This window comes from Fundulus heteroclitus, unplaced genomic scaffold, assembly GCF_011125445.2.
Source record: "Fundulus heteroclitus isolate FHET01 unplaced genomic scaffold, MU-UCD_Fhet_4.1 scaffold_71, whole genome shotgun sequence".
NCBI classification, from domain to species: domain Eukaryota; kingdom Metazoa; phylum Chordata; class Actinopteri; order Cyprinodontiformes; family Fundulidae; genus Fundulus; species Fundulus heteroclitus.
In genome coordinates this window covers 224865-250769 of record NW_023397154.1, presented here as the reverse complement: position 1 = coordinate 250769, position 25905 = coordinate 224865, and the positions used below count along the sequence as shown (strand labels likewise).

General features: G+C 42.8%; 1 protein-coding gene across 6 annotated transcripts; it reads right to left on the bottom strand.

The window, feature by feature from the left end:
• Positions 1-467: 467 nt before the first annotated feature.
• On the bottom strand, positions 468-24348 carry LOC105919317 (axoneme-associated protein mst101(2)). Of its 6 annotated transcripts, none has more exons than XM_036133953.1 (13): positions 24209-24348; positions 22162-22276; positions 22017-22081; positions 21789-21924; positions 15670-17304; positions 15351-15557; positions 11823-13037; positions 7069-7169; positions 4757-6983; positions 3254-3355; positions 1409-1616; positions 1144-1189; positions 468-1113 (listed from the first exon to the last, which is right to left on the bottom strand). In XM_036133953.1, the coding sequence occupies exons 2-12, from the start codon at positions 22243-22245 to the stop codon at positions 1170-1172; spliced, it is 6000 nt and encodes a 1999-aa protein (XP_035989846.1). In that variant the 5' UTR covers positions 22246-22276; positions 24209-24348; the 3' UTR covers positions 468-1113; positions 1144-1169. The 6 variants fall into 6 exon arrangements, with proteins under 6 accessions (XP_035989846.1, XP_035989847.1, XP_035989850.1 ...); XM_036133954.1 differs by having other exon boundaries at positions 468-1189; positions 4757-5111; positions 5178-6983; XM_036133957.1 differs by having other exon boundaries at positions 468-1189; positions 4757-5575; positions 6026-6983.
• Positions 24349-25905: the final 1557 nt, after the last annotated feature.

Below are 25905 nucleotides of genomic sequence, written 5' to 3'. Positions count from 1 at the left end.
AATCCGGTCGGGAGAAGGGAGAAAACATGGTTTCCACCAACAAAAGCCTTCAGAGGCGTTCTCTGATGTTCTTTTAATGAAACAATATTAGGTAGATTGGACAACACGGAAGAAATAGCAGCATCAATGCTAACGCTTGCTTCCTCGATGCGAGCCGCCATTGCTATCAAAACAGTCTCACGTCATGGTCGCTTCTCCACTACGTCACATCTATGAAACTCCAGCCCTGCGTCCTGATTGGCCAGATCATAAATTTGGTTGGAGAAATCACTTTCTATGGGAGATGTGATGGATGTGAGTGAAGCTAGGCGGAGCGACATACATCTGGCGAGTCAGGTTAGACACCCCCCCCCCCCCCCGGTCTCCAAAACGACCCCCTCTGTGATGTCACCCTGGCACAGCGCCACCTCATATCCAGGGTTTAGATTTACCCACATGGTGACGCGTGATAAATAAGCACAAACATTTCAGTTACCGGGGGGATAAAATGTTTTATTTATTGAGGTATGCCTCCTTCCTGATCAGATGATTCTTGGTTAAATAAAAAGTTGAAATCTTCCAGGCTCTTGGACTTTAGTGTGAACAGTAAATGTTTGCAAAGACAGCAGGGAGCAGTTTAGCAGCACTCTGTGCAAAGAGGACATCCATTATGCAGAATAAGGCATCCGGCTGCCGCGTTTATGGAAAAAAACATTAGAAAAATGCAGATTTACAAACACGCACACAGGTAAAAACACCCCAACAGGTACAAGAGTAAAACTTTCCTGTACAGATTTATACAAAAGCAACAAGCAGAGAGGAGCTTCGTCTGCACCACCTTTCTACACGTTCGGGTTTAATGCTTTACGTTTCGACTCGCACACAGTGAAATATTAAAACTAAAAGGACAACTACATTTCCCATCAGCCCCTGTCTCGAGGAGCAGGGCTGGGAACAAACAGCACCAGAGGAGTTTAAGCAGGAGCTTCAGACAGGAGGTAAAATTAGCACCAGTAACTCAGTGTTTCAGGTTAATGCCCTGCAGTAGCTGACATAAAGAACTAAATAAACTAAAATAAAAAAAACGCTCCAACGTTCCGGTACGAGCGTCATGATGTCACACGTTGCCCGTCGGCAGGTAAACGCGCGGCTGAGTGGGACCCGCCCACAGTGACGGGTGGGTTCTGGTCTCAGGAGGAGTCCACTGGACCTGCAGACAGGAAGAAGCATAAATTAGCTCCTTTACATCTTCTTATTGATAATAAAGAGATTTTTAATGTTTAATGATGTTTAATAACCTGGACAATTTCCCTAGGAACCAACTGGGTTCCAAACTTGATCGACTAAGATCAGATTTATCATCAACGGTGCAGTTCTCCCTCACTGTTCTCTGTTCTTCAGCGTGATTCTCTGTGTGTTTTTTTTTTACCCTGGGTTTGCGCCTCCTTCTGCAGCGTCGCCATCCTAAGCTCGGCCCTCTGCGCCTCCTCCCTCTCCTTCTCCTCCAGCAGGGAGCGCAGGAAGGCGGCGCTCACCACCTCCTGCTCGCCCTCCCCGGCCAGGAAGGCGTTCCTGAAGCGGTTGTAGAGCATGGAGGCCTTGTCCATGACGGCCTGGCTGGCCCGGTAGTACCGCATCTAAACGAGCCGGGAGCAGAACGGTTAGAGGAGCCGCTGTGTTGCTCCTCTTTAGGGTCTAAAATAACAACTAACTACGATATATTTCAACCATAAATCACAATTTAATTTAGACTTTTCTCTGAGTTAACCACAACAAACAAAAATGGTGACAAAGATGACTATTTAGATCAGGGGTGTCCAACATACGGCCCGCGGGCCGGATTCGGCCCGCCGAACAATTTAGTCCGGCCCTTTGGCTAAATTGCATTATCATTATTAAAAAAAATGTATAGTGTCCTGTCTGGCAATGTGGCAATAACAATTAACTTGTCTTAATGCCAAAAAGAGCTCATCAGATTTGACTTTCACAAGAGGAGCAGTACTGCTTTTGCTGCTTGATTTATGAACGTTAATAGTTTTATTATGATTCATGCGGGGAATATCTCAAATGATATGGACACTACAATGGGAAAGTAGGAGAGGAAGAACAAGAAGAAAAAAAGAAAAGGTGGAAAAAAAGAGGAGATAAAAGGAAGAGAATGATAAAACAATTATTGAAAAAAAAAACATGTCCTTCGTTTAATTTAAAATCTGCAGTTCCTATATTGTCCGCGAGGGGCGCTGTGTTTTAATCAGCAGATTAAGCTTCAGCTGTGAGAAAAATTCAAATAATTTCTTAATTTTTATCTGTTTGATGTATTTTGTCATGCAGGACAGTGTTTTTAAGTTCCAAAAAATGTGAATAAATGTTTTTTCAACATTGTACAATCACTGTGATCAGTTCTTATGCATAATGCACAAGTAAATATTTAACTGAGTAAAAGTATTGTTGAAATTGCACATACTTTTCTTAAAAACGCTGAGGTAATTCATAATATATTGTGTAAAAGTGAAATTCATTTAATATAAAAATCAACAACAAGTCCACATTTATTAGTTCTATTTAATCTTGCAATGAGTTAACTCGTGTGGCCCTCTTGAGATCAGATTAAGCTGAATGCGGCCCCTAAACCAAAATGAGTTTGACACCCCTGATTTAGAAGAACTTATTATTATTATTCAAGACAATAACTTTGTGAGATGGACATCTTTCCTTGTTGAACATAAAGTGCAACCAACAAACCAGTTTATGTATTAAACAGCCTGACCGCTACTTAATGCTGTGGTGAGATTCCTGAAGTAAAACAAATTAGATTACCGTATTTTTCGGACTATAAGTGGCACTTTTTTTCATAGTTTGGCCAATCCTGCGACTTATAGTCAGGTGCGACTTGTATATAAATTTTAAATGGTAAATCATACTGAACAACGTGAACCAGGAAGTACCGTCTAATAGCCGCAAGACGGCGCTCTAAGCTTGTGAATACTATAAAATTACTTTAAAATGAATTAAAACATTAACTTATAAACACAGACTGAACACATGTAGATATGTTGTTTCAGTATCATTCACGCTGGAGAGCGTGGCGTCGCAGCAGCAGTAAGTTCATCAGTGCAGGAAGAAGAGACGGCATCTAAACCATGAGCACTCAGCTGCTTATTTTCATACCCTAGCCCACGTTAGAGGCTGAAAGCCAGCTGAACAAACTGTGATTAATAAATCGAGGATTTTTCCCTGTAATCCAGAAGCCAAACTCCCATAAACCCGCGTTTACCTTCCTGAGCGTGGCGACGAGCTCGGTGTGTCTCTGGGCGTGTTGGGACGTTAGATACAGCATGCTGAGCTGGTCCAACGCTGACAGACACTTCCTGATGTCCTGGAGACAGAAACAAGACCAAAGGCCAAGTTACTTTGGACTCAGAGGTGGGATATTAAATAAAAATAAATGGTAAAATTCTCCTCATGTATAAACCTGGCCAGCCAGACTGATAATGTGCATCATCACTACGTTCTGCCACTGCTAACATTGTATCTGTTGGCGTCAAGAAACTCTGCGAGCTGATTGGGCAAAGCGGCACCAAAGGTTGGTTTTAGCCAATCAGGGTATCAAATTGATTAACTACTGTAATTCTTTACTATCAGGAAGTCCACAAAATGCAGTTCAAAGCCTTCAGCTGATCCAAAATGCTGCAGCAAGAGTTCTGATGAAAATCAACAAGAGGGATCATATTTCTCCAATTTTAGCTTCCCTTCATTGGCTTCCTGTTAAATCAAGAACAGAATTTAAAATTCTCCTTCTAACGTATAAAGCCCTTAATAATCAAGCTCCATCATATATCAGAGCTCTGATTACCCCGTATGTTCCTAACAGAGCACTTCGCTCTCAGACTGCAGGTCTGCTGGTGGTTCCTAGAGTCTCTAAAAGTAGAATGGGAGGCAGATCCTTTAGCTATCAGGCTCCTCTCCTGTGGAACCAACTCCCAGTTTTGGTCCGTGAGGCAGACACCCCGTCTACTTTTAAGACTAGGCTTAAAACTTTTCTTTTTGACAAAGCTTATAGTTAGAGTGGCTCATGTTACCCTGAGCTATCTTTATAGTTTTACTGCTATAGGCTTAGGCTGCTGGAGGACATCAGGGTCTATTTCTCTCACTCTGCTGAGTTCTCCTACTGTTCTCCAATTTGCATTGTTTGTTGTTATTTCAGCTTTTAACTTTTTGTTCTCTGTCATTTTTTTCTTCATAGAAGGTACACCTGGTCTGGCGTTCTGTTAGCTGTGACATCATCAGGGGAGGCAGATCATCCTCTATTACCATCTAACATAGAAAGTACTCCTGGGTCAATGTGAGCTTCTGTGCTTTCTGTGTCTCTGCTCTGTCTTCTCTAAGCCCCAGTGGGTGGAGGCAGATGAGCGTTCACACTGAGCCTGGTTCTGGTTCTGCTGGAGGTTCTCCTCCCTGTTAAAGGGGAGTTTTCCTCTCCACTGTCGCTTCATGCATGCTCAGTATGAGGGATTGCTGCAAAGCCATCAACAATGCAGACGACTGTCCACTGTGGCTCTACGCTCTTTCAGGAGGAGTGAATGCTGCTTGGAGAGACTTGATGCAACCTGCTGGGTTTCCTTAGAGGAAACTTTCTGACCAACCTGGAGGATCTGATGGAGTCTGACTTTAGAAAGAACCTTCAGATGACATGTGTTTCATGAATTGGCGCTATATAAATAAACTGAATTAATATTTCTAACCATCTCAGCTGTTTAACTCTGTGTGTGTTTCTTACAGGCTTGTCTGTCTTCAGAGAGATCCGCAGCTCGCCGTTGATCCGGTGCAGAGTCGAGTCCGTCGGGGTTGGACTGGAACTCCTCTTGTGCGGTCCCGGCTCCTTCCTGGTTCTGCCATCTCCGTCAGCTTCCTCCTTCTCCTCGGCTTTGACCCGTAAACCGTCAGGAGGCGCCTCAGGTCGGCCTCTCCCCCTCTTCGTCTCCTCTTTACTCCGTCCTGGTCGGCCTGAAGTCGTTCTGCCCTCTTTTTTGTCGTCTTTCTTCCTCTGCTCCCGCGTTATTCTCATCAGCTTGGCTTCCTTCCCGCCTTCCTGCTCCTCCCGTTTTCCTGCCATCTTGCCTCCATCTTGGTTCTTCTTCTCTTCCTGTTTTTCTGTTTTCTCCTCCGTCTCAGAGCTACTTTTAGACTTAGCTTCAGACTTCTTCTTCTTCTCTTCCACCTTTTCTCTTTTCTCCATCCCACAAGTCTTTTTCATCTTCTCCTCCTCTATGCCTCCTACATTCTCCTCTTTCTTCTTCTTCTCCTCCTCTTTTTTCTTTTCCTCCAACCTAGAAGCCTTTTTCGCCTCCTTCTCCTCCTCCACGCCTCCCACACTCTCCTCCTTCTCCTCTTTTCCCCTTTTCTCCAACCTAGAAGCCTTTTTCGCCTCCTTCTCTATGCTTCCCACGTTCTCCTCTTTTTTCTTCTTCTCCTCCTCCTCTTTTTTCTTTTCCTCCAACCTAGAAGCCTTTTTCGCCTCCTTCTCCTCCTCCACGCCTCCCACACTCTCCTCCTTCTCCTCTTTTCCCCTTTTCTCCAACCTAGAAGCCTTTTTCGCCTCCTTCTCTATGCTTCCCACGTTCTCCTCTTTTTTCTTCTTCTCCTCCTCCTCTTTTTTCTTTTCCTCCAACCTAGAAGCCTTTTTCGCCTCCTTCTCCTCCTCTATGCCTCCCACATTCTCCTCTTTCTTCTTCTCCTCCTCTTTTCCCCTTTTCTCCAACCTGGAAGCCTTTTTCGACTCCTTCTCCTCCTCTATGCCTCCCACATTCTCCTCTTTCTTCTTCTCCTCCTCTTTTCCCCTTTTCTCCAACCTGGAAGCCTTTTTCGCCTCCTTCTCCTCCTCCACGCCTCCCACATTCTCCTCTTTCTTCTTCTCCTCCTCTTTTCCCCTTTTCTCCAACCTGGAAGCCTTTTTCGCCTCCTTCTCCTGCTCCACGCCTCCCACATTCTCCTCTTTCTTCTTCTCCTCCTCTTTTCCCCTTTTCTCCAACCTGGAAGCCTTTTTCGCCTCCTTCTCCTCCTCTATGCCTCCCACATTCTCCTCTTTCTTCTTCTCCTCCTCTTTTCCCCTTTTCTCCAACCTAGAAGCCTTTTTCGCCTCCTTCTCCTTCTCCACGCTTCCCACCTTCTCCTCCTTCTCATCTTTTCCCCTTTTCTCCAACCTTGAAGCCTTTTTCGCCTCCTTCTCCTCCTCCACGCCTCCCACACTCTCCTCCTTCTCATCTTTTCCCCTTTTCTCCAACCTAGAGGCCTTTTTCGCCTCCTTCTCCTCCTCTACGCCTCCCACATTCTCCTCTTTCTTCTTCTCCTCCTTCTCATCTTTTCCCCTTGTCGCCTCCTTCTTCCTCTCCTCCTCCTCACCGCCTGCCTTCGTCAGTCCTCCCATCCTCGTCTTCACCTGGATCTTCGTCCCCTGGCTGGCTTTCACGATCTTCCCGATTATTTTCCTCTGGTCTTTCTGCTGCTTGGCGTCCTCCTCTCCTTTTCTCTCATCCTTCCTCGCCTCCTCAGCCGACCCGCGGGGGGACATCTTTTGCTCCCTGCCACCCGTCTCCTCCTCTGCGATTGTCCTCGTTCCTCTCTCCGTCTCGTCTCCGCCTCTCTTCGTCTCAGCGCTCGTCTTTTGCTTGGACACCTTCTCTCCTCCCTTGCTTCTCTTGTCGTCATCGCTCCTCTCAGACGTCGGCTTCCTGGCGGCCATCTTGTCCTCCCTGGTGCGTTCGCTTGTCTTCTCCGCCTTTTGTCCGTCCCTCTTCTTCTCTAAACTCGTCCTCGGGTTGGACGGTCGCTCTTCTTTCTGGTCCCGGGTTCTCATTTCTTTATCTTTCTTCGGTTTCTCGTTCTTGCTCTCCGCCGCTGCTGACTTCCTGGTGGACATTTTTTCCGTCCTCTCTCCTTTGCGTTTGTCCTCTGGCTCGCCACGCCTGCCTGCCGTCTTCTTCTCAGCGCGCCTTCCTCCTGCGGCCCTGATTCAACCATAAAACCAAGACAGTGGAGTTAAGTCAGTGTGGGAGCGTGTCGGACTGACCACACGCGGTGCGTCTTTCTTACGGGGAGCCCTTCGCCATCTCCTTGGTCGTCTCCTTCGTCTTCAGCAGACCCCTCAGAGACTGAAGCAGACTCTCCCTGCGGGCCGCCAGCTGGTGGTGTCGCTGTTTGGGGAAAAGATGTTGAGTCTTTTTTAAAAACACTACAGATACTGTTTCACACAGGAAAATGATGAAGATGTGAGAGATTTCATCATTTATAGGAAATTTGCTGAAATACAGAAACGACTGAAACAATAACGACACCTTAACATAATAAAGTTCTTTTTTAGCCCAAATTTATGATTAGGTGCCTGCCTTGCATGTGCAATGAGGAGGCAGTGCTGTGCAAAGCACAGCACTGCCTCCCAATGCAAATGCATGGGCAGGGCCTATTACTATTCACCTCTAAACGGACTCTATCTTATTAGGCGCCTGCCATAGCATTTGCAATGAGGAGGCAGTGCTGTGCGAAGAAGAAGTAAATATTCTTTAATTCTTCTTCCGTCACGATTAATGCGGCCCGAACTGTAGCGTGCGCCCCCACAATATAGGTATCAAAACGTCCGGCTCGATTACGAGATGTGTGCTACTACTTTTATTGGGATTTCGAGTTACCATGGCAACAAAATTAGCAAAAAACCACCCCCAAAAAACCCCATAGGAATGAATGGAGTCGGGTAGAAAGAAAGCCTCAAAAAAGCCTCCAAATGACCATTTTCAACGCTGTACTGTGTCGTCATGCTTTCACCTACAAACACCGTTTAACTTCCAGTTTGTAGATATATCTGTGAACTACTCAGAAGTGAAAACGGGATGTGGATATCTTCAATCGTCCCTTTACAGTTACTCCTCAAAGCTCATGTCCAAAAATCAGCGAAATCATCGTTTACAATGAAAGTCAATGACGGAATTCTCCAACCGCTAGAGTAGCCCACTCTAGCTTTTTTAAAGATTTCAAAACTCCGAACAACTTGACCTTACTAGCTCAATTTTCACTCTATGTAGACTAATTATACATCAAAACGTAGGTATTTTTGTCAGGATTCGGGAAATGTAACCCTCATTGGTGTGGCATTTATAGATTTTTCGCAAATCACCTCAGACCGACACAAACCCGAAACCTCCCCCATTCATTTCCTATGGAGCGGTTTTGAAAAATGACGTCTAAAAATCCAAAACATCCCGTTTTCGCATCGTCGCTACTCCTAAACCATTTTATGTACAGGCATGAGGCACTTTCACAGATGAATGTCCCAACCCTTCTGGCTCTCACAAAAAATGAATTTTGTGGATAACTGTTACGGTTTTTCCGCAGGAACAATTTGCTCGGGAGTAGCGAATGTGCAAAATCCTAAAAACGCTTTGGAGCTGCATTTTCCCACATCATCCACTTTTTTACATCGTCGCTGTGTCTACACCGATTTTTGTACAACCATAAAAATGAGCTTCATGGTCCTCAAAAGCCTGCTGATACTCATGGTGAAAGAATTATTTTGATATCTCTTATACTTTTTGAGTTACAGCGATTTGTTCGGGACCCTTTTTAGAGGATTTCTGAAATTCCATAAAAATCCGTTTAGATCATAATTTTTTACGCCTTTATTAAACTTTTTCCAGCAAAAAATTATAGCTTTTCTTCTTCCCCTATCCGTTACGAACTAAACGCAGAAAAAATTACGTCCCTACCATTTACGGACCAGGAGATCTGAAGCGTTGTTTTGAGGCAAAGTTCTCCATTATGACCCAATAGGCAGACTCTGACGGTTAAGTGTCTGCACTTCTGTAGATGGGCCAGCTGCAGGTGTGTGAGTGAGTTTCCATGACGACGGAACTCTGAGGGCCAGAAGGAGAAGCTCCATTGGGATACAATGGCAACTTTCAAGGCCCGCTGCAGCGGCTATGATTAATGTAGAAATCTGAAATTCGCACAGTCACTTCCTCTTAACATTTTAAAATTTTCATGTGACTTTCAGGCATGTGTCACTTTTCCGTCCCATTTTGTATTTCACATGCCTTCCTATTGGGTCTTTGCTTCCAACAGGACCTGGAATGATAACCAGACACGACCCAATTGGCCAATACAGCACCACCCACCTGTGGGAAATGGTGCTACGCGTCATTTTGGTCAAATGTTGAGTTCTTGGCCCAGATGTGGTGAGGCTGAGTTGCTAAAGGAGGCCAATCTGACCCATGAACTTTGGTCACGTTTGGTGACATTAAGTATTGGCACCCCTTTTTGAGGCACTTCCCAGTACAGGATTTGGACCAAACTGACAGAGTACAATCACCCGGTGATACTGAACACAACCATGTTAGCGGCTAACTGTTAGCATGTTGCTAACCGGAAGTAGCTCTAGGAAGGTCTCACCAACTTCTGCTTCACAGAGTCTGTTCTTACTTTAGAGAGAAAGCTCCACAAGAAATTTGGTCTACTTCGCATAAAGCATCTCCAAGCTATGAGGTGTCAAACATCCAATGCTTTTCAATGGGGGACCAAACCCCTTATGGAAATTGCAGGCTTTGCATGCAAGAGGTCATGGGATCGAAACCCGGCGTGGGAGACTAAGATTTTTGTATTATAATCCCCACAGTGTGTATATCAAAACATGTGTGCTGATCCCATGAAGTATTTTTTTTGTACCACCCGCCATTTTGAGTTACCATGGCAACGTTATAAACAACATTTTTTCTCCCTATTTGAGGCTCATCCCAGTACAGGATTTGGACCAAACTAACAGAGTACAATCACCCAGTGATACCAAACACAACCATGTTAGCGGCTAATGGTTAGCATGTTTCTAACCGGAAGTAGCTCTAGGAAGCCTGTACAAACTTCTGCTTGACAGATTTTTTAGGCACTTCTCAGTACAGGATTTCAACCAAACTAACAGAGTAACATCACCCGGTGATACTGAACACAGCCATGCTAGCGGCTAACCGTTAGCATGTTGCTAACCGGAAATAGCTTTAGGAAGGTCCTATCAACTTCTGCTTAGCCAGAGTTCTTCTGCCTTTACAGACAGAGAGGGCTGTAGCTGTCAGTGAGTCTCCATGACAACGCTGCTAGCAAGAGGCTCCTAGGAGGTCCATTGACTTAACATGGCACCTTTCAACGGCCGCTGCGAGGGCTGTGAAGACCGTAGGAAGCTGAAATTTGCAGTGTTATTCCTGTTGCTATGTCTGACGGTACGGTACGCACCAAGTGGCAGGCGCCTTGCTAAATTTCTTCAGAAATTTTTCTAGTTGTTTTTATAGTTTTTCCCTAAAACGACTTAATAACTTTATGCTGTATTATTTTGTGTTTATTGAAAAACCTGAAAATAATGATGTTAGTCATAGGGATGCAAATTAATGACGAGTAACTCTACAGTTTTCTTTATAATCTTATCCATTGACTAATGACTGATTGATAGGCGGCCATTTTCTTAAAAACACTACTTTTCTCTTGTATCAAGAGGGTCTTAACATAAAAGGACTAATCTTCTTCTTTCTTTTTCTTACAAAATGCTGAATTTAAAAAAAAGGGACATCATTCATTATATTTACATCAGAAATGACAAAAATCACATGTGGGGTTCCCCAAGGGTCCATCCTGGGTCCCCTCCTCTTCAATATCTACATGCTCCCTCTAGCTCAGATCATAAAAAACAACATCAGCTACCATAACTATGCAGACGACACACAGCTTTACATCACCATGTCATCAGGTGACTATAAACAAGTTCAGGCACTGAGGAAATGTTTAGAAGAAATCAATGCCTGGATGTGCCTAAACTTTCTTCAATTGAATAAAAACAAAACTGAAGTAATAATATTTGGACCAATAGAGGAGAGATCAACAGTTAGCACACAGCTTCAGTCACTTCAGCTAAAAACCACTAATCAGGCCTGAAATCTGGGAGTAGTGATGGACTCAGACCTGAACCTTCAAAAGCATCTAAAGACAGTTACAAGGTCGGCTTTTTATCAACCGAGGAACATTTCTAGGATTAAAGGACTGATGTCTCAGCAGGATCTGGAAAAATTAATCCAATGCGTTTATATTTAGTAGAATTGATTACTGCAACGGTGTTTTCACAGGTCTGCCTAAAAAGTGGATCAGACAGCTGCAGCTGATCCAGAACGCTGCTGCCCGCGTCCTCACTAAGACTAAGAACGTAGAGAACATAGACCCGGTTCTGAAGTCCTCACTAAGACTAAGAACGTAGAGAACATGGACCCGGTTCTGAAGTCCTCACTAAGACTAAGAACGTAGAGAACATGGACCCGGTTCTGAAGTCCTCACTAAGACTAAGAAAGTAGAGCACATCACCCCAGTTCTAAAGTCCTTCCACTGGCTCCCTGTATCTCAGACAATAGACTTTAAAATCCTTTTGTTAGTCTATAAATCCCTGAATGGCTTAGCACCTAAATACATCACAGACTTGTTATCAGTGTATCAACCCTCCAGACCACTCAGGTCTTCTGGCTCCAGCCTGCTCGGCAGAACCAGAACCAGAACCAGACATGGAGAAGCAGCATTTAGTTCCTATGCTCCACTGATCTGGAACAAACTTCCAGAAAACTGTAAAAGTTCCTTTAAACCAAGATTAAAAACATTTGTTTTTATAATCTTCTCATATTGTATCTAACCTGCTGCTGTAATGTTCTCTGTAATGTTCTCTGTTCATCTGCAGCACGTCTTGTTACTCAGAAGTGTTTTATAAATAAACTCGCCTCAGAAACATTTTACCAGTGAAGCTGAATTAAAGGTCTAAAGGATAAAAGCAGCATCACCTCGTCTCCTTTCTCCTCACACTCCTCTCCTCCATCATCGCTCTCCTCCTCGTTCTCCTCCCTCTCGGCGTGTTTTCTTCTCTTCTGTACCTTCTGGTCTTCCTCCCCTCTCTTCCTCTTCATCCCCTGACTCTCCTCCCCCCTCCCCCGTCTCTCTCCTTCAGCGGCGTCTTTTGTCGTCTCCTGCTTCGTCTCCTTTTCTCTCGTCTGTCTCGCCCCTCTGACCTGAGGAATTGCTCCTGGTTCTGCTCTCTCCACTCTTTTCTTGTCGTCCGCCTTCTTCTGCTCCTTATTCTCACCTCTCCTGGTCTTCACCACGTCAGCCTCCTCCTCCCTCGTCTCCTTCTCTTTCTCCGTCCTCCTGCTCGTCGTTCCTTCTCCTTGTTCTCCACTTTTCTCCTCAGGTCTCTGGGTTTCGCTCTCCTCCGTCTCCTCTTCGTTTCTTACTTCTCTTTTGTCTCCCTGTTTCTCCCCCACTTTCTCCTCCGGTTTCTCAGCTGTCCTCGTTTTTAATCCCTCTGTTTTCCCCTCGTCCTTCTCTCCTCTCTCTGTCCCCTGGGTTTCGTCCTCAGGCGTGTCCTCCTCTTTCTCATTTCTCCTGGTCTTCACCTCCTCTGCTCCCTCATGGGTGGTCTCACTCATCTCCTCAGGTGTTACTTTCTTAGCTTCCTCCCTCTCCTTCTCAGCAGTCTCTTCTTTAGCCTTTCTTTCCGTTTTTTCCTCCCCTCTGTCACCTTTCTCCATCGTTATTCTCTCCATCTTTATTTCTGTGGCCTCCTTGTCTCTCTCAGACCTCCTCATCTTCATTCCTTCTCTTTTCTTGCCCTCCTTTCCCTCCTCTCTGTCGCCTCTCCTCGTCTTTCTTCTCCCCGTCTCCTCCTCTGATGTGTTCTCTCCCTCAGCTTTCCGGGTCTTCACTCTTTCGTTTTCCCCCTCATGTTTCTCCTCCTTTTGCTCCTCTTTCCTTGTTTTTCTTCCCTCCGTCTCCCTCCCAGCCGTCTCCTCCTGCTCCGTTCTCCTCGTCTTTATTCCCTCTCTTCTTGCCTCGGGTTTGTCGTCCTCCTTCTTTCTTTTTGACCTTCTGCTCTCAGGTCTCTGAGCCTCCTTCCTCTCCTCTTTCTCCTCTTTCTTCTTCCTCTTCACCTCCGGGGTCTCTTCTCTGTCCACTTCTTTCCTCCTCTTTCCAGAAGTTGCCACGTGGGGAACGTCACTGAGCTGCCAACAGAACAGAGAACCGCTGCGTTAGCTGGGAGCACAGAGAGACGTCCTGTAGAGGCCCGTGTCCCAGCGCCTCTTAGGAAGCCTCTGACGCTTGTTTTTAAATCTAAACCACACTTTGGTGGTTTTATTTAGCAGATTTTTATTCTGATAATTTATTTTATTCTGATACGTTCCTTATGGTCCTATCTGGATAAAACATTACCGTCTGTAGCCACTAGAGGGCTCCCTAGGCTTGTGGAAAGTATACGCTGCTCCTGTACTACTTAAAACTTAATTTAAACATTAACTTATAAACAACAAGGACTAAACACATGTTTCGCTGTTTCATTCTGCATTCATGGAGCAGAGCGTTGAGTGGTGCAGCTATAAGGACCCAGACTGCAACAGAACCCTGTTACCGGTGTGGGTACTAGATTGACTCGGGCGCTTCCTGATGATGTCATCATATGGCAAATCCACTCAAACAAACTACATTTGTTACAAATCAATTTTATTTTGTTAATTTACGGTTATTTTCCAGTAACTTAATCGAGACATGAAAACTTTTAACATATTTCTGGAATGCTTCTGTGGTAGTCTGACAATTTAATCGGTAATTTTGCCGGATCAAAGTAATATCTTAAGAGAAATTTCCTTACTCCAATTTTTTTTTAAAGTTGTGAAGGGAAAATAAACCATAAACTCTTTTAATTTTTAATAAAAGTCTGCAGCCATTTTAATTTAATCACGGCATTCATCACTTTAAAATAAATAATGTTTATTCCTCCTTTTTCTACTGATATTACTATGTCGTTCTTTCTGATCACATGTTTTTTATTATTCCAGATTAAATTGTAATGAATTTGATGAATTTTTTATTGTAGTATTTGGTATATTTAAGATAAATGCTGGATAAATTAATCTGGCTATCCCTTCCGTTTTTGTTAACAATATTCTTCCAAAAATTGAGCCAACTGTCAAATATTTGTTGATTTTTTTGTAAAATAGCTTGAATATTTGTTCTATTTCCAGTGTGGTCCTTGTTAATGATTACACCTAAATATTTCACCTCATTTTTATCAATTAAAGTGGGTTTATTATTGAATTGCTAAGATTTCACAATTTGAATTTGATGTTCATCTTTAAGCCTGAAGCTTTTGAGAAAAAAGAAACCGCTAAATTAACTAAATAAAATTGATTTGTTACAAATGCAGACCGCGGGCTCTACGTAGTTTGTTTGAGTTGCGTTGCCATAATGTGACGTCATCTGGAGGCGCAGGGACCATAGAGAATTTCTTCGTAAAATTTTACGTTCACAAACCACAATCCCACTCTTGAATAAAACCTACACCCCGCTATGATTACTTTAGTAAGTTGTCCAGACCAATTACAATGTTTTGCGCAATTGAGCAAACGTTAAACCAATCATGAATAGTGATGTCATCAGAAGGCGCAGGACCCGGTACCTACACCGGGCCGTCCGTGAAGCTAATAACAGCTAGCGCTAGCTTACATCGTGTCGAACTGTTAGCTTAGCACGTAGCACCGCTACGCTCGCACGTCTAATTCCAACGTAAGTTTGACAACTTTCAGCGTAAAAGGCCGATACGCTGGAACGCGCTGGACAGAACCTTGTCATTTGGAGTTGCTAATTTATCCCATTCATGTTCTCTGGTATGTTCCACGTTATTCAGCCGGATGTGGAGGCAGCTGCGTTATTTAATAAATTAGCTTACTTAGATTAAATGTCAGTTTTTAGTCTTGGATTGTGTGAAATAAATCTCTTAATAAAAGCATATATAGTCTGCGATGTATAGTCTGGTGCGACTTACACAGGAATAACATGTTTCTGAAAATGATTCATAGTCGATTGGTCACAGGTCGCCTCTGATCAAGAAACAACGCCATAGTCTGCTTTGCCTACAGGAGACTTTGCAGAGAAGGTCTACGCATTCCAGATATGTCCATAAAACAAGTCAGTTTTATTTTATCTGTCCAAGCAGTTTTCAATCTGTTGAAATTTCAGATGCTGCCATGAATGCATTGAGGTGTTGTGTTTGTAGCAACAATTGAGCAGGTGACGTTCTGTGCAACGTTGGCAACACCTGGTAAACTCCATTGGCAGAAAATATAGACAATTTAAAGCTAACGCCTCAAAGTCCATGGGTTTGATTCATTTGTCCTCAACAAAAAAAAAAAAAAAATACTGTAACTTTTTTAAATTTATTCAGGTCATCTTTTTCTCATAAATCATTTTAAAAGCAACATTTGTGAGGGAGCAAAAGGGTTTTTCATGACGCTGTGGTATCGTGACTGTGATGTGGTCACCTTTACGTCCGTGCCTCTGTTCCGGGTGGAAACGCGGCGTCCAGCTGCAGACCTTTCTGTGCCTGCAGACATGGTCGACGTTGCTGCAACTTCTTGGCCACTGCTGCTTGTTGCTTCCTGCTTAGCTGGACGTTTACCTGCAGGTCTCCCAACAGCAGGTTTTACATCAGAGGCAGACCCAACTGAGGAAGCTCTTCTTGATTTCACCTGAGGAAAAAAAACGTCCAACTGTAGATGCCACCGACTATTGCCAACTGAACGAGTTTGGCTCTAATCTGCCTCTACGTCATGGCAGACACGAGTAGTTTTGCATTCCTACCTCTCTTTTAATTTGTGAAGGAGTTTCCACTGCGGTTGAATCCTTGTCCAACGAACCAGCGCTCGCTGACCGTCTGCTTCTTGTAGCTGCAACAAGCCCTCCTGGTTCCTTAACTGGACTTGGATCTGCTGATTTATCTGGGGATAATCTGGATGCGGTTGTTGTAGCGGCAGGAGTTTCTTTAGCTTGTTGGGATTCTGTGGTTTTATCTGTAGCTAATCTAGACAACATTACCGTAGTGGCGCCACCTTCTTTAGGTTCTTTTCCTGCTTCAGATTCTGTTGGTTCCCCTGAAGCTAATCTAGGCGCCATTCTATGTTTGGACTCAGTTAATTTATCCAGAGCTAACCGTAACAATACTCTTGTAGCTGGGGCAGGTTCTGTAGGTCCTTTTTCCTGCTTAGAGTCTGTGTTTTTATCTGAAGTTGATCTAGATGATGTTCTTGAAGCTCCAACCTGCGCTGCGGTATCTTCGACATGTTTGTACTCTGGTAGTTTGTCCAGAGCTAACCTGGACAACACAATTGTAGCTGAGGGAGGTTCTGTAGTCTCTTTATACTGTGTAGAGCCTGTGTTTTTACCTGGAGCAGATCTAGAAAATGTTTTTGTATCTCCAACCTGTGCGGCAGTGTATTTACCATGTTTGGACTCTTTTGAGTTATCTGGAGCTAATCTAAAGGAGGTTCTTGTAGCTACAGTATCTTCACCATGTTTGGGCTCCGTTGCCTTGTCTGGACCTGATCTAGAAGAGGTTCTCGTAGCTCTAGCCTGCTCCGCAGTATGGTGATAATATTTGGACTCAGTTAATTTATCCAGAGATAACCTGGACAACACTATTGTAGCCGGGATGGGTTCTGTAATGCCTTTACCTCGTTTAGGGTCTGTGTTTTTATCTGTAACACATCTAGAAGCTGTTTTAGTAGCTGCAACCTGTGCTGCGGTATCTCCCCCACGTTTGGACTCTGTTGACTTATTTGGAGCCAATCTAGAGGGCCTTCTAGTAGGTTCAACCTGAGCAGCAGTATCTTTCACATGTTTGGGCTCTGTTATTTTATCTGGAACTAATCTAGATGATGTTCTTGTAGCTCTACCCTTCGCTGCAGTATCTTTAGCATGTTTGGACTTGATTGAATCATCTGGAGCCAATCTAGAGGGCCTTCTAGTAGGTTCAACCTGTGCTTCCGTATCTTCAACATGTTTGGACTCTGTTGACTTATTTGGAGCCAATCTAGAAGGCCTTCTAGTAGGACCATCCTGTGCTTCAGTATCTTCAACATGCTTGGACTCTGTTGATTTATCTGGAACTAATCTAGACGTTGCTCTTGTAGCTCCACCCTTCGCTGCAGTATCTTTAACATGTTTGGACTCGATTGATTCATCTGGGGCTAATCTAGAGGACGCTCTGGTAGGTCTCTCTAAGACTTCTTTCTCAGCCAAAACCCTATTGGGGGTACTTTTGGTCGAGGCAGGTTTAGTGTCGCGCTCAGACTTAGTGGGAGCAGAGGAACGTTTGGGTTTGCCAGCGGGAGTTTTGGTTGCAGGGACTTGTTTAGAAGATGTGGAAGGTGGTTTGGAGAGTGTGGACGAAGAAGCTGCTTTTGCTTCGGTTGTTTTAGTGCAGGTCTTTGCTGGAACCTGCGGAGAAGACGGAACAGAGTTCATCAGAACCCAAAGAGTAAGAACATTTCTTACAGGCATGTTTTAATAATATGTAGTTGTTTTGAAAGTGATCGGTGAACATTTACATCTTATTCCAGCCCAGAGAACACTGGAGGACTTGGAAAACAGACCATATGGATTTTCTGTTTGGAAATTTCACTTAAACTCATAAACACCACAATGCTGAAGTTGACTTTTTGACTTCTGACCTTGTAGTTTAAAGCTTTTTTTCACAGCCTTTTGGCATCGGAACCAACCTAGATTGGTCTATATCAAAATCAACACCGGGCTTCTCAGAAGTGGATGGGATCATCCTCCATGACTCAATACAGATTTCAAAGCAGTTTCTGACCTGTGATGCTATTTTATGTATAAAATACCATAAGAGTGGGCTACAGAACTTTGTTTGGCATCCTATAACACAGACCCAGTTTAAGACATTTATCTAAAACAGTCTAAAGGAAGCTGTGAAATGACCTTTATTGCTTTTGAAATAAAAAATAAATAAAAAATGTCAGTGAAAGTCAGGGTTTCAACTGCAAGAACCAGGACCAAATCAGAGAATCATGTGTGATGCAGCTCGAAGAAGGGGCACAGCCCATTAACCAGGTGGGTGGTGTGCGTCAAGCTAATAACAGCTAGCTTTAGCTTACCAACTATAGCTGACTATGAGGTGCACTTAAAAATCCTTAAAATGTTCTCAAAAATTTATGACGCGCCTCACGTCTGATTACCATTGTGCTTACTGATCGATTTATGTGATACAACGCGCTCAGGAATCTGTTAAAATGTGTAAGTACGACTTTGGTAAGCACTGTGTCACTACCTGATAGGACCCCTGAGCTGTCTACAAGACTGCCTGACTGTAATGTCTAAACTAGAAGTACATTCATGTAAGGTAGCCTGGAGTACACACTAGCAACAATAAACATAGTAAGTTAATTCAATATAAAAGTTACATTTATTTTGGTCTTATGTTAGAAACAGGGCAGTGACGGATAGAGAGCTGTGTTAAAGAGGAAACACACCGGGCGCGTTGCAAAGCAGCATACGCGCGTCCTACGCTTAGGTTAGCTTTTCATTTTAATCGGTCAAGAATCATAACGCTACATGACGGCTAAATTAGATTAAGGTTCTAATTTCAGACACGTAATCACTCCTGTTTGGCAGAGAATAAACGAGAAAACATCCTGTGTCAAAGTTCACTTCCTGAAGTATTCCAAAATTAAGAGTCGTCTAAAATAAAGTGCCATGAATTATATAGTTGTGACAAGCTAAAATATGTGATTTCTAATCAGATATGGTCAAGACATGGACTTTTAGGTGATCAAAACGTACAATATGTTACTGGTAATTTGTCTTTCTTTAATTACTTATGACAAAAGTTCTTCTCTCCACAGAATCACGCAGCCGTCTCAGAGCACTTTGTGGTAATAGTGCGTAAAGACAGAAGTGTTTGTCAGTGAAACTGATGCTTGTTGCAGTTGTGTTTTTCCATAAGGTCTGGAGTTACTCTGCATGTGTTAAAGTATAATGGTTATGACAGAATCAGTAGTGAATTTACTACTAAAAATGTGTCATTTGAGTCATTTCTGGTTAGTGTACTGTAGAGTATGTTGGCCATCTGAGAATAAATCCTCAGTATTATTATGATTATGTGTGTGTGTGTGGTTGTGAAAGGGAGAACTGCTCAGAAATGTTAATGTAAGCACTGGCACATATGGACAAAGTATAAACTAAACATCTAAAATGTATACAGGGTTTATACAGGAATTGCAGAGTTGAATTTAACACATTTTTTACTACATCTGCAATATTTTTTGCTCCCAACACAAAATGGAGAAGCAGCCTATTTTTGGAGGGCGGTGGATTCACAGCAATGACCCACGGAGGATGATGGCTCATCTCTCACCCATGACTAAACTTTATCCCACTTAGTTGAAGGTGTAACTGTGACTTTGTCTAGACCAAGACACACATAAACATTCCACACTCACTCCTAGAAGACTTAGGAAATTTGTTATTTTTTTAAGAATATAAACAAAATGCACAATGTTCCCAATAGAATATTGATAACACGGAAAATAACTAAATAATCAGCGGGAAGAACATCAAGCAGCTAACAAGCATCAAGCTGCAACGCAGATAACAGACAGCTGTGTGAAAAAGCCATTTAAATTTTAATCAGAGTGGTGAAACCTTTTTCTGTATAAGCTCAGCATCCATCAGATGATGACACGTCTGATTCACACCTTCTTTTTCGCAAAAATTTTAAAAGTATGCAGACAATAATGATGGATGGAAATACGGCTACAGACACACAGAGTGAAACACAAATATAATCAGAAAGAAAAAAAAGACAGACAGAAGACAAGCAAAGGATTGGTCTTGGAGGGGAGGGCAAAGATTTTCCTTCCACTTAACTTTCCATTACTACCACAGAATACAGCTTTATATGAGCAGCTAGCTTATGTCTCTCCATCTTTACCTTATTTATCCATCTTTATGTCTCCTTTAGTGTTTCCGTCTCTATCATGCATCTTGATACACGGTTATAATTTTGAAGGCCTCTTTTCTTTCCTACTTGTTGACTGAATGAAAATCTCTTTAAATCCAGATCTGCCAGAGTTTAGAATATTTTGAGCGTAACTTTCTTCAGTGTTTTATCTTATAATATTTGGGATCTATTTCTGATCCATTCATGTGGGTTACACAGATGTTTTTTGTTGTTGTTGCAAGGATAAAGCAGCGGTTTTCAGATTCTGGAAGGTGGCTTTTTGTTTCCAGCAGACAGACATTTGCTGATGTGCGACAACCAGAGCAAACTGTATTTTTGTTGTACACCTGATAATTACCATAGAATCGTTTACTTGTTGAGAACATGCGATATTGAGCGTTGTTTATGAATTAACTTTAAAAGTAGGGTAGACAGTTTCTCCAAGTCCCTTTTTGAACAACTGGCCATCTGACCTGCTCTTCCGCTTTTTAGAGGGATCACGGCTTAAAGAACTCCCAGATCTACTCTGGTTTTATTTATTTCTACTGAGGCCCTTCTCTTCTTCTCATAAACATAAACGCGGTTCACTACTTGGGACTCTCTGCCTTGTTCAAAGTATACGGTGAGAGCAGCGGAGCTACAATGAACGGCAAACCATCAAGCTAACCGCTAACCTAGCCGCTAAGTTAACCGCTAACCACTCTAGGGTAACGTAGATTTAAATAACACAGATATGTTTGTCAAAGCAGATAAAATATATGGGGACTGCCCGCTCTCTGTTCTGGTGAGAGCGTGGGAGTTTCCCTGTGTGTGAAGCTCCACATTTCAGACAAGGAGAGTTGACAGGAGCGACGTCGTCGAGACATAAATAGCCTAGGAGGCTATTTGCTGCTACTTAGGCTAATAATTTTAATAAAATTAACTCTGTACAGGTACAGATGTTTAATCATTCGTATAAGGGTCGCCTCCTTGCAGAATGGTGGGGAAACATTGGACAGGAGAGTGGAGACAGGTGGGGTGAAAGAGTGAGCTGTGGGGGAAGAAAATGGAGCTAAAGTTGTGAAAATGTATATTTATAGTTAAACGACCTAAAAAGAAAAAGTCAGCATCAATGGAAAAGTCAGAGTATACTGAAGGGCGGGCGAAAAATGTACTACCAAGTGAGGTTCTGTCTGTTACCTTTCACTGGCCTTAATTTGAGCTAATTTCGTTAACTACCACGCAGCAACCCTGGTGTCAACACAGGTACTCAAAAAAAATGAAAAACACAATGAATAATGAAATATTTAAATCAATATTGAATGAAATTGTGAGCCAAAGAATCTAATTTTTCCTGCGGAGGATGAGGAGAGCCCACCTGCCCCCGCCCATCCTCAAGACCTTCTACAGAAGCACCATAGAGAGCATTCTGACCAGCTGTCTCTCTGTGTGGTGTGGAGGCTGCAGTGCCTCCGACTGGAAGAACGTGAGGAGAGTGGTGAGGACAGCAGAAGGGATCATCGGGGCTCCTCTTCCCTCCATTAAGGACCTTTAATCACAGCGATGTGTGTCCTGAGCCCTTATCATCACAGACCCCTCACACCCCCACCATGGACTGTTCTCCCTGCTGCGCTCTGGGAAGAGATTCTGCAGCATCCGCTGCAGGTCCACTAGGTTCTGCAAAAGCCTTTTCCCTGCTGCCATCAGACTGTTGAACTGCTGAAGCTATAACTGGACTCCACATTTGTCCTGCATTGTTTACATTTCAATTGCTGTACTGTGAAATCACTGCTGCACTTTATCCTGAAACTATCCTGCAAAGTTACTTTATTCTGAAATCCACTGCAATTCTCAAGCTGTATGCAAACGAAATTTCGTTCTGTACGCACTCTGTGCATACAAAATGACAAATAAAGTTTGTCTAAGTCTAAAATCATCCTGGACAGGTTGGTAACGGCACCAGGCCTAACACAGACCGGCTCACCTTGAGTTTGCTGCCGATTCCGGGCGTGTTCTGGATCTCCCACATGCCCTCGGCGAAGCCTTTGATGCGGACGCCGCCGCCATACTTCAGCTTGTTGCCGACGTACGGGACGACGTTCTCGGGCGCGACGCAGCCTCTGGGGAGAGAGAGAGAGACGAACCACAGTTGGGTTTGAGGTGGCACAGAAACGCAGGCGGCTGATTGGCTGCTGGGGAGGGGGGAACGTACATCTGATGGGTCCCAAAAAAGTAGACCGGGACTCGCTTCCTGTACCCGTTGTCCGATTTACAAACCTGCGAACACACGGGAGGGTTAAAGCGAGCCGGTGCAGAACCGTGGCCTACAGTTACGGATGTTCGGTCGGCTCGTGTACCCTCGCAGGCCAGTGGGGAAAGCCTTTCATCTTGGCGAACACCAGGTCGCCGGGCTTGAGCTGATCGCCGAGTTTCCCGGACATCCTGCAGCTCCACAGCACAACTTAAAGACAGCTGAAGACGGACATCATATTAGTAATGATCACAGAAAAAACTGCCCGTTTCCCCCTGAAAAAGGACAAGAAATACTGGTCATAAACAGACAACTATTATTTGATTGGTGCTATAAGGGTGAATCATTGAAAATATGATTTAATTCTCCTGTTCATTCGGTTCAGGCCCTCATCTATAAATGCTCGGTCAACAGCTTGATGAGCTTTTTAGTTTCACAGAAATCAAAAAGGAAAGCACCAACTCTGCAGGTATTACATGTTTCTGGCCCTCTGAAAGCGGTAGTTCGTACATCAAAGATCGGTTCCTCATGATCCCATTGCTTTATCCAAAACAGGGGAGTAAACTCATTTCTATATGGGGACACTTTGGCATCATGAAGTCATTAAAGGGGCCGGTTAAACCTGTATAGATGATACTTTTGATTTGATTAGGGCTGGGCGATAAATTGATTTAATCGATTAATTCGAATTTGCAATTCTTTAAGATTTCATTTTTGGAAAATCTGGATTTTATCTTGCCAATACACTCATTGGGTTTCCATGAAGAGAACAGCATGTGATGCTGAATATATGTTTAGGCAAATGTATTGTCAAAATATTGTGGAAATAAAGTAGAAACTTTTTTTTTACCATAATACGAGGTACTTCATTTACTTATTTACTTTTTTTTAAACTTAGTTTGAAGTTCACAAGTGCAGTGAAGCCTGTTCTTAGCTCAATGTGTAATACAACTAGCAGCAAATGTTGTGTTATATTTTCATTGTTTATAATGGCACGGCTGCCATCTTGTTTTACAAGCATGTTTCACAGCTTGTTTTTAGTTGCATTTTGAATTCAGGGCAACTCCCTGACGAAATGCTTGACATAAAAGCAAGGTTTTAAAATAATTTCTTTAATTTCTTTTTATGAAACAAAAAGGAGGAAAAAAAATCGATTAATCGGATTTGGTATGATAAAATCGGAGATTTATTTTTTAATCCATATTGCCCAGCCCTAGATTTGATTTCACATGGAAGAATAGAAAATACACAGTAACAGTAAAGTAGCACCATTAGGCCCAATTTGAGTAGTTTATCTGTAAATAATTGGGGTGAGTTACACTTTAAACTCATCATTCTGCATCACTTTTTCCTCTTTTCTGACATTTCTGGGTTGTTTTAATGTGTTAAAGCTAATATCTAGTGGCAGGACGCAGTTACTACACAGCAATAAAAAATAAATCGACATTCGCTACAGGAGTAAGAGTGTTGGCCACTTTATACAATTTGAAAAGATATATGCCTCTACTTTATGACATGATATTAATTTTTTGACTGCTTATTACACATTTTAACGTACTTGATATTTTGAGACCATCCGTGCAGCAGTAAAACACTTTGCCCAGCTGTTGCTGTTGTTTTAAAATGTGCATTATGGACAAATCTGACATTTTTATCTCTCAACTAAAGTTTAGCTAGCACTGCTAACGCCACCGTTTACCGGGGTTCTGTTTTGTGAGCGGTTTCTGAAACCCTTCTAACAATTAAAACCATTTGCCTGATTTACCTAAACCTCAGGTAACCCACTACGTGACTCGTGGGTTTCAAGAATTAGCCGAAAATGTCTCGGTTCCAGTTAGCAAGCGCTTGCAGCCGTTGGTCGCGTCGCTTTAACGGCCACGCAAACGGCCCACGGACCGGCTGGAACCGGTTCTGACCGCCCCGGGTCCTTCGCCGCACCGAGCCTTTGACGATAATGAGCGTCTCGTGGAGGTTTTCGCTCTAACGCGGCGGTTTCACGTTCACTCGGGTCCACAGCACGTTCGCTCATTGTTTACAAACACAGCCGTAGCCGTAAGCTAGCGGCTGTGCTAATTATTAGCCGGTCTGCACAGGAAATGGCTTAAATCTTCCCTTCAGCCTCATAAACAGCTTACATTGTTGCCTCTGCTCACCTTCAACTAAAAGACGGTCCTCTTGAATCAACGGTTCATTTAAAAATAAAAGACCTCCTGTTACGAAGCTACATTCTGATGCTCGTCGCCATATTGGTCCACTTCATGTGACGTCATCACTGAAGGATTTCCCGCCATCTCAGACCGTACCAATCAGGAGTGAAAGTGGGGTGGTCCGTACCAAAGAGTAGACCCTGCATCCACCGCTCTCGCCTATAGGCGCTGACGAGATTTAGGGGCGCCATCTTGGGGCGGTCGACAACTCCGCTCAGTGTAATGTGTTAACCAGGTGCAGAATCAATTTTAGTCAACTATACTCACTGATTATTGAACGTTGTTTTTTATGAAAACTTTAAAGCTATAGCTATTATAACAAATGGTTCAGTGCATTTAAATGTTCTTAGTGTGGTTAAAAGTAATTGAATATTCTGACAGAATTTATATATGCTGCAAAACACAGCCACTCACACACACACAAATATATATATATATATATATATATATATATATATATATATATATATATATATATATATATATATATATATATATATATATATACATACACATATATATATATAAAATTATTTCCCAATGTCTATAGCTCTGATGCCCTCACGGAGTAGATGCAATTTTGGAGAGACTAAGTCACAAAAACTTAGACATGTAGACCTGTATTTCTCTATCTAATATTAGAAAAATCACATTCTAATATAAACAATATCTTTTAATCTTACTTGTGAAAAGTTATCCCTCGAGCCCTGACGTCAATAGTCCGTCGATTTAGAACAAAAATACACCGCACAGTGCTGAGATATCATTAGTGTGTTCAGCTTGAATCAGCAGGTTAGGGTAGCAGGTCAACCGCCCCAAGATGGCGGCTGTAATTCCTGCGCCGCGACAGTCAATGTGGGGTCTACTCTTATATTATGTCTATGGTCCGTACCATTCTTCGATAAAATTTGGAGGCTATTTATTTACAGTAAAAGCATTTAACCCAAGGGCGTAGGTTTGATTTGAACTTTGGTCGGGACACCTACAAACAAACCTTCCCTGGTCTGATGTCATTGGACCGTTTCGTCTGTCTAAAGAGAAAAGCAGTATTTCTTGCTACATTTATACAAATTTTATAACCACAACACACACACTAATGTTTAAAGCATCACCGGATCTGATGAATGTCGGATTGGGATTTTTTTTTTCCATTTGAACTAACAGCAACAGAGACAAACGGTAAATATGTGCCTATTAAACCAAATATAGTCACAATATGTCTGTTGTCTATCCTGTATTTTCTTTTGAAGATATAGAAATGCAGAGATAAACCCCACCCTTATTTTTTTATCTTAGATACTGTGTCTGCATCATAAAACACAGCAAAATTATACATTCAAGAGACTCCAAATAAGTTTATTGTATTTACTGACATTTACTGACATTTAAAATATAAAATTCAAACAACAAATGTACAACTGGGCTGTGGTTACTCTCTTTAGCCCATTTAATGTAATTTATCTTAACATTCCAAACACATTTCTTACATCATATATCTCAAGTTTAGATAATAGCTTCTCCTTACCTACATTGTGGCGGTTACAAGAAAATAAATTACAGTTAAATGTACAAGATATTTTGGACAAAATTTCTACTTCTGAGAATTTTTGTTATTTGATGAACTACCTTAAGAAAACAAAATT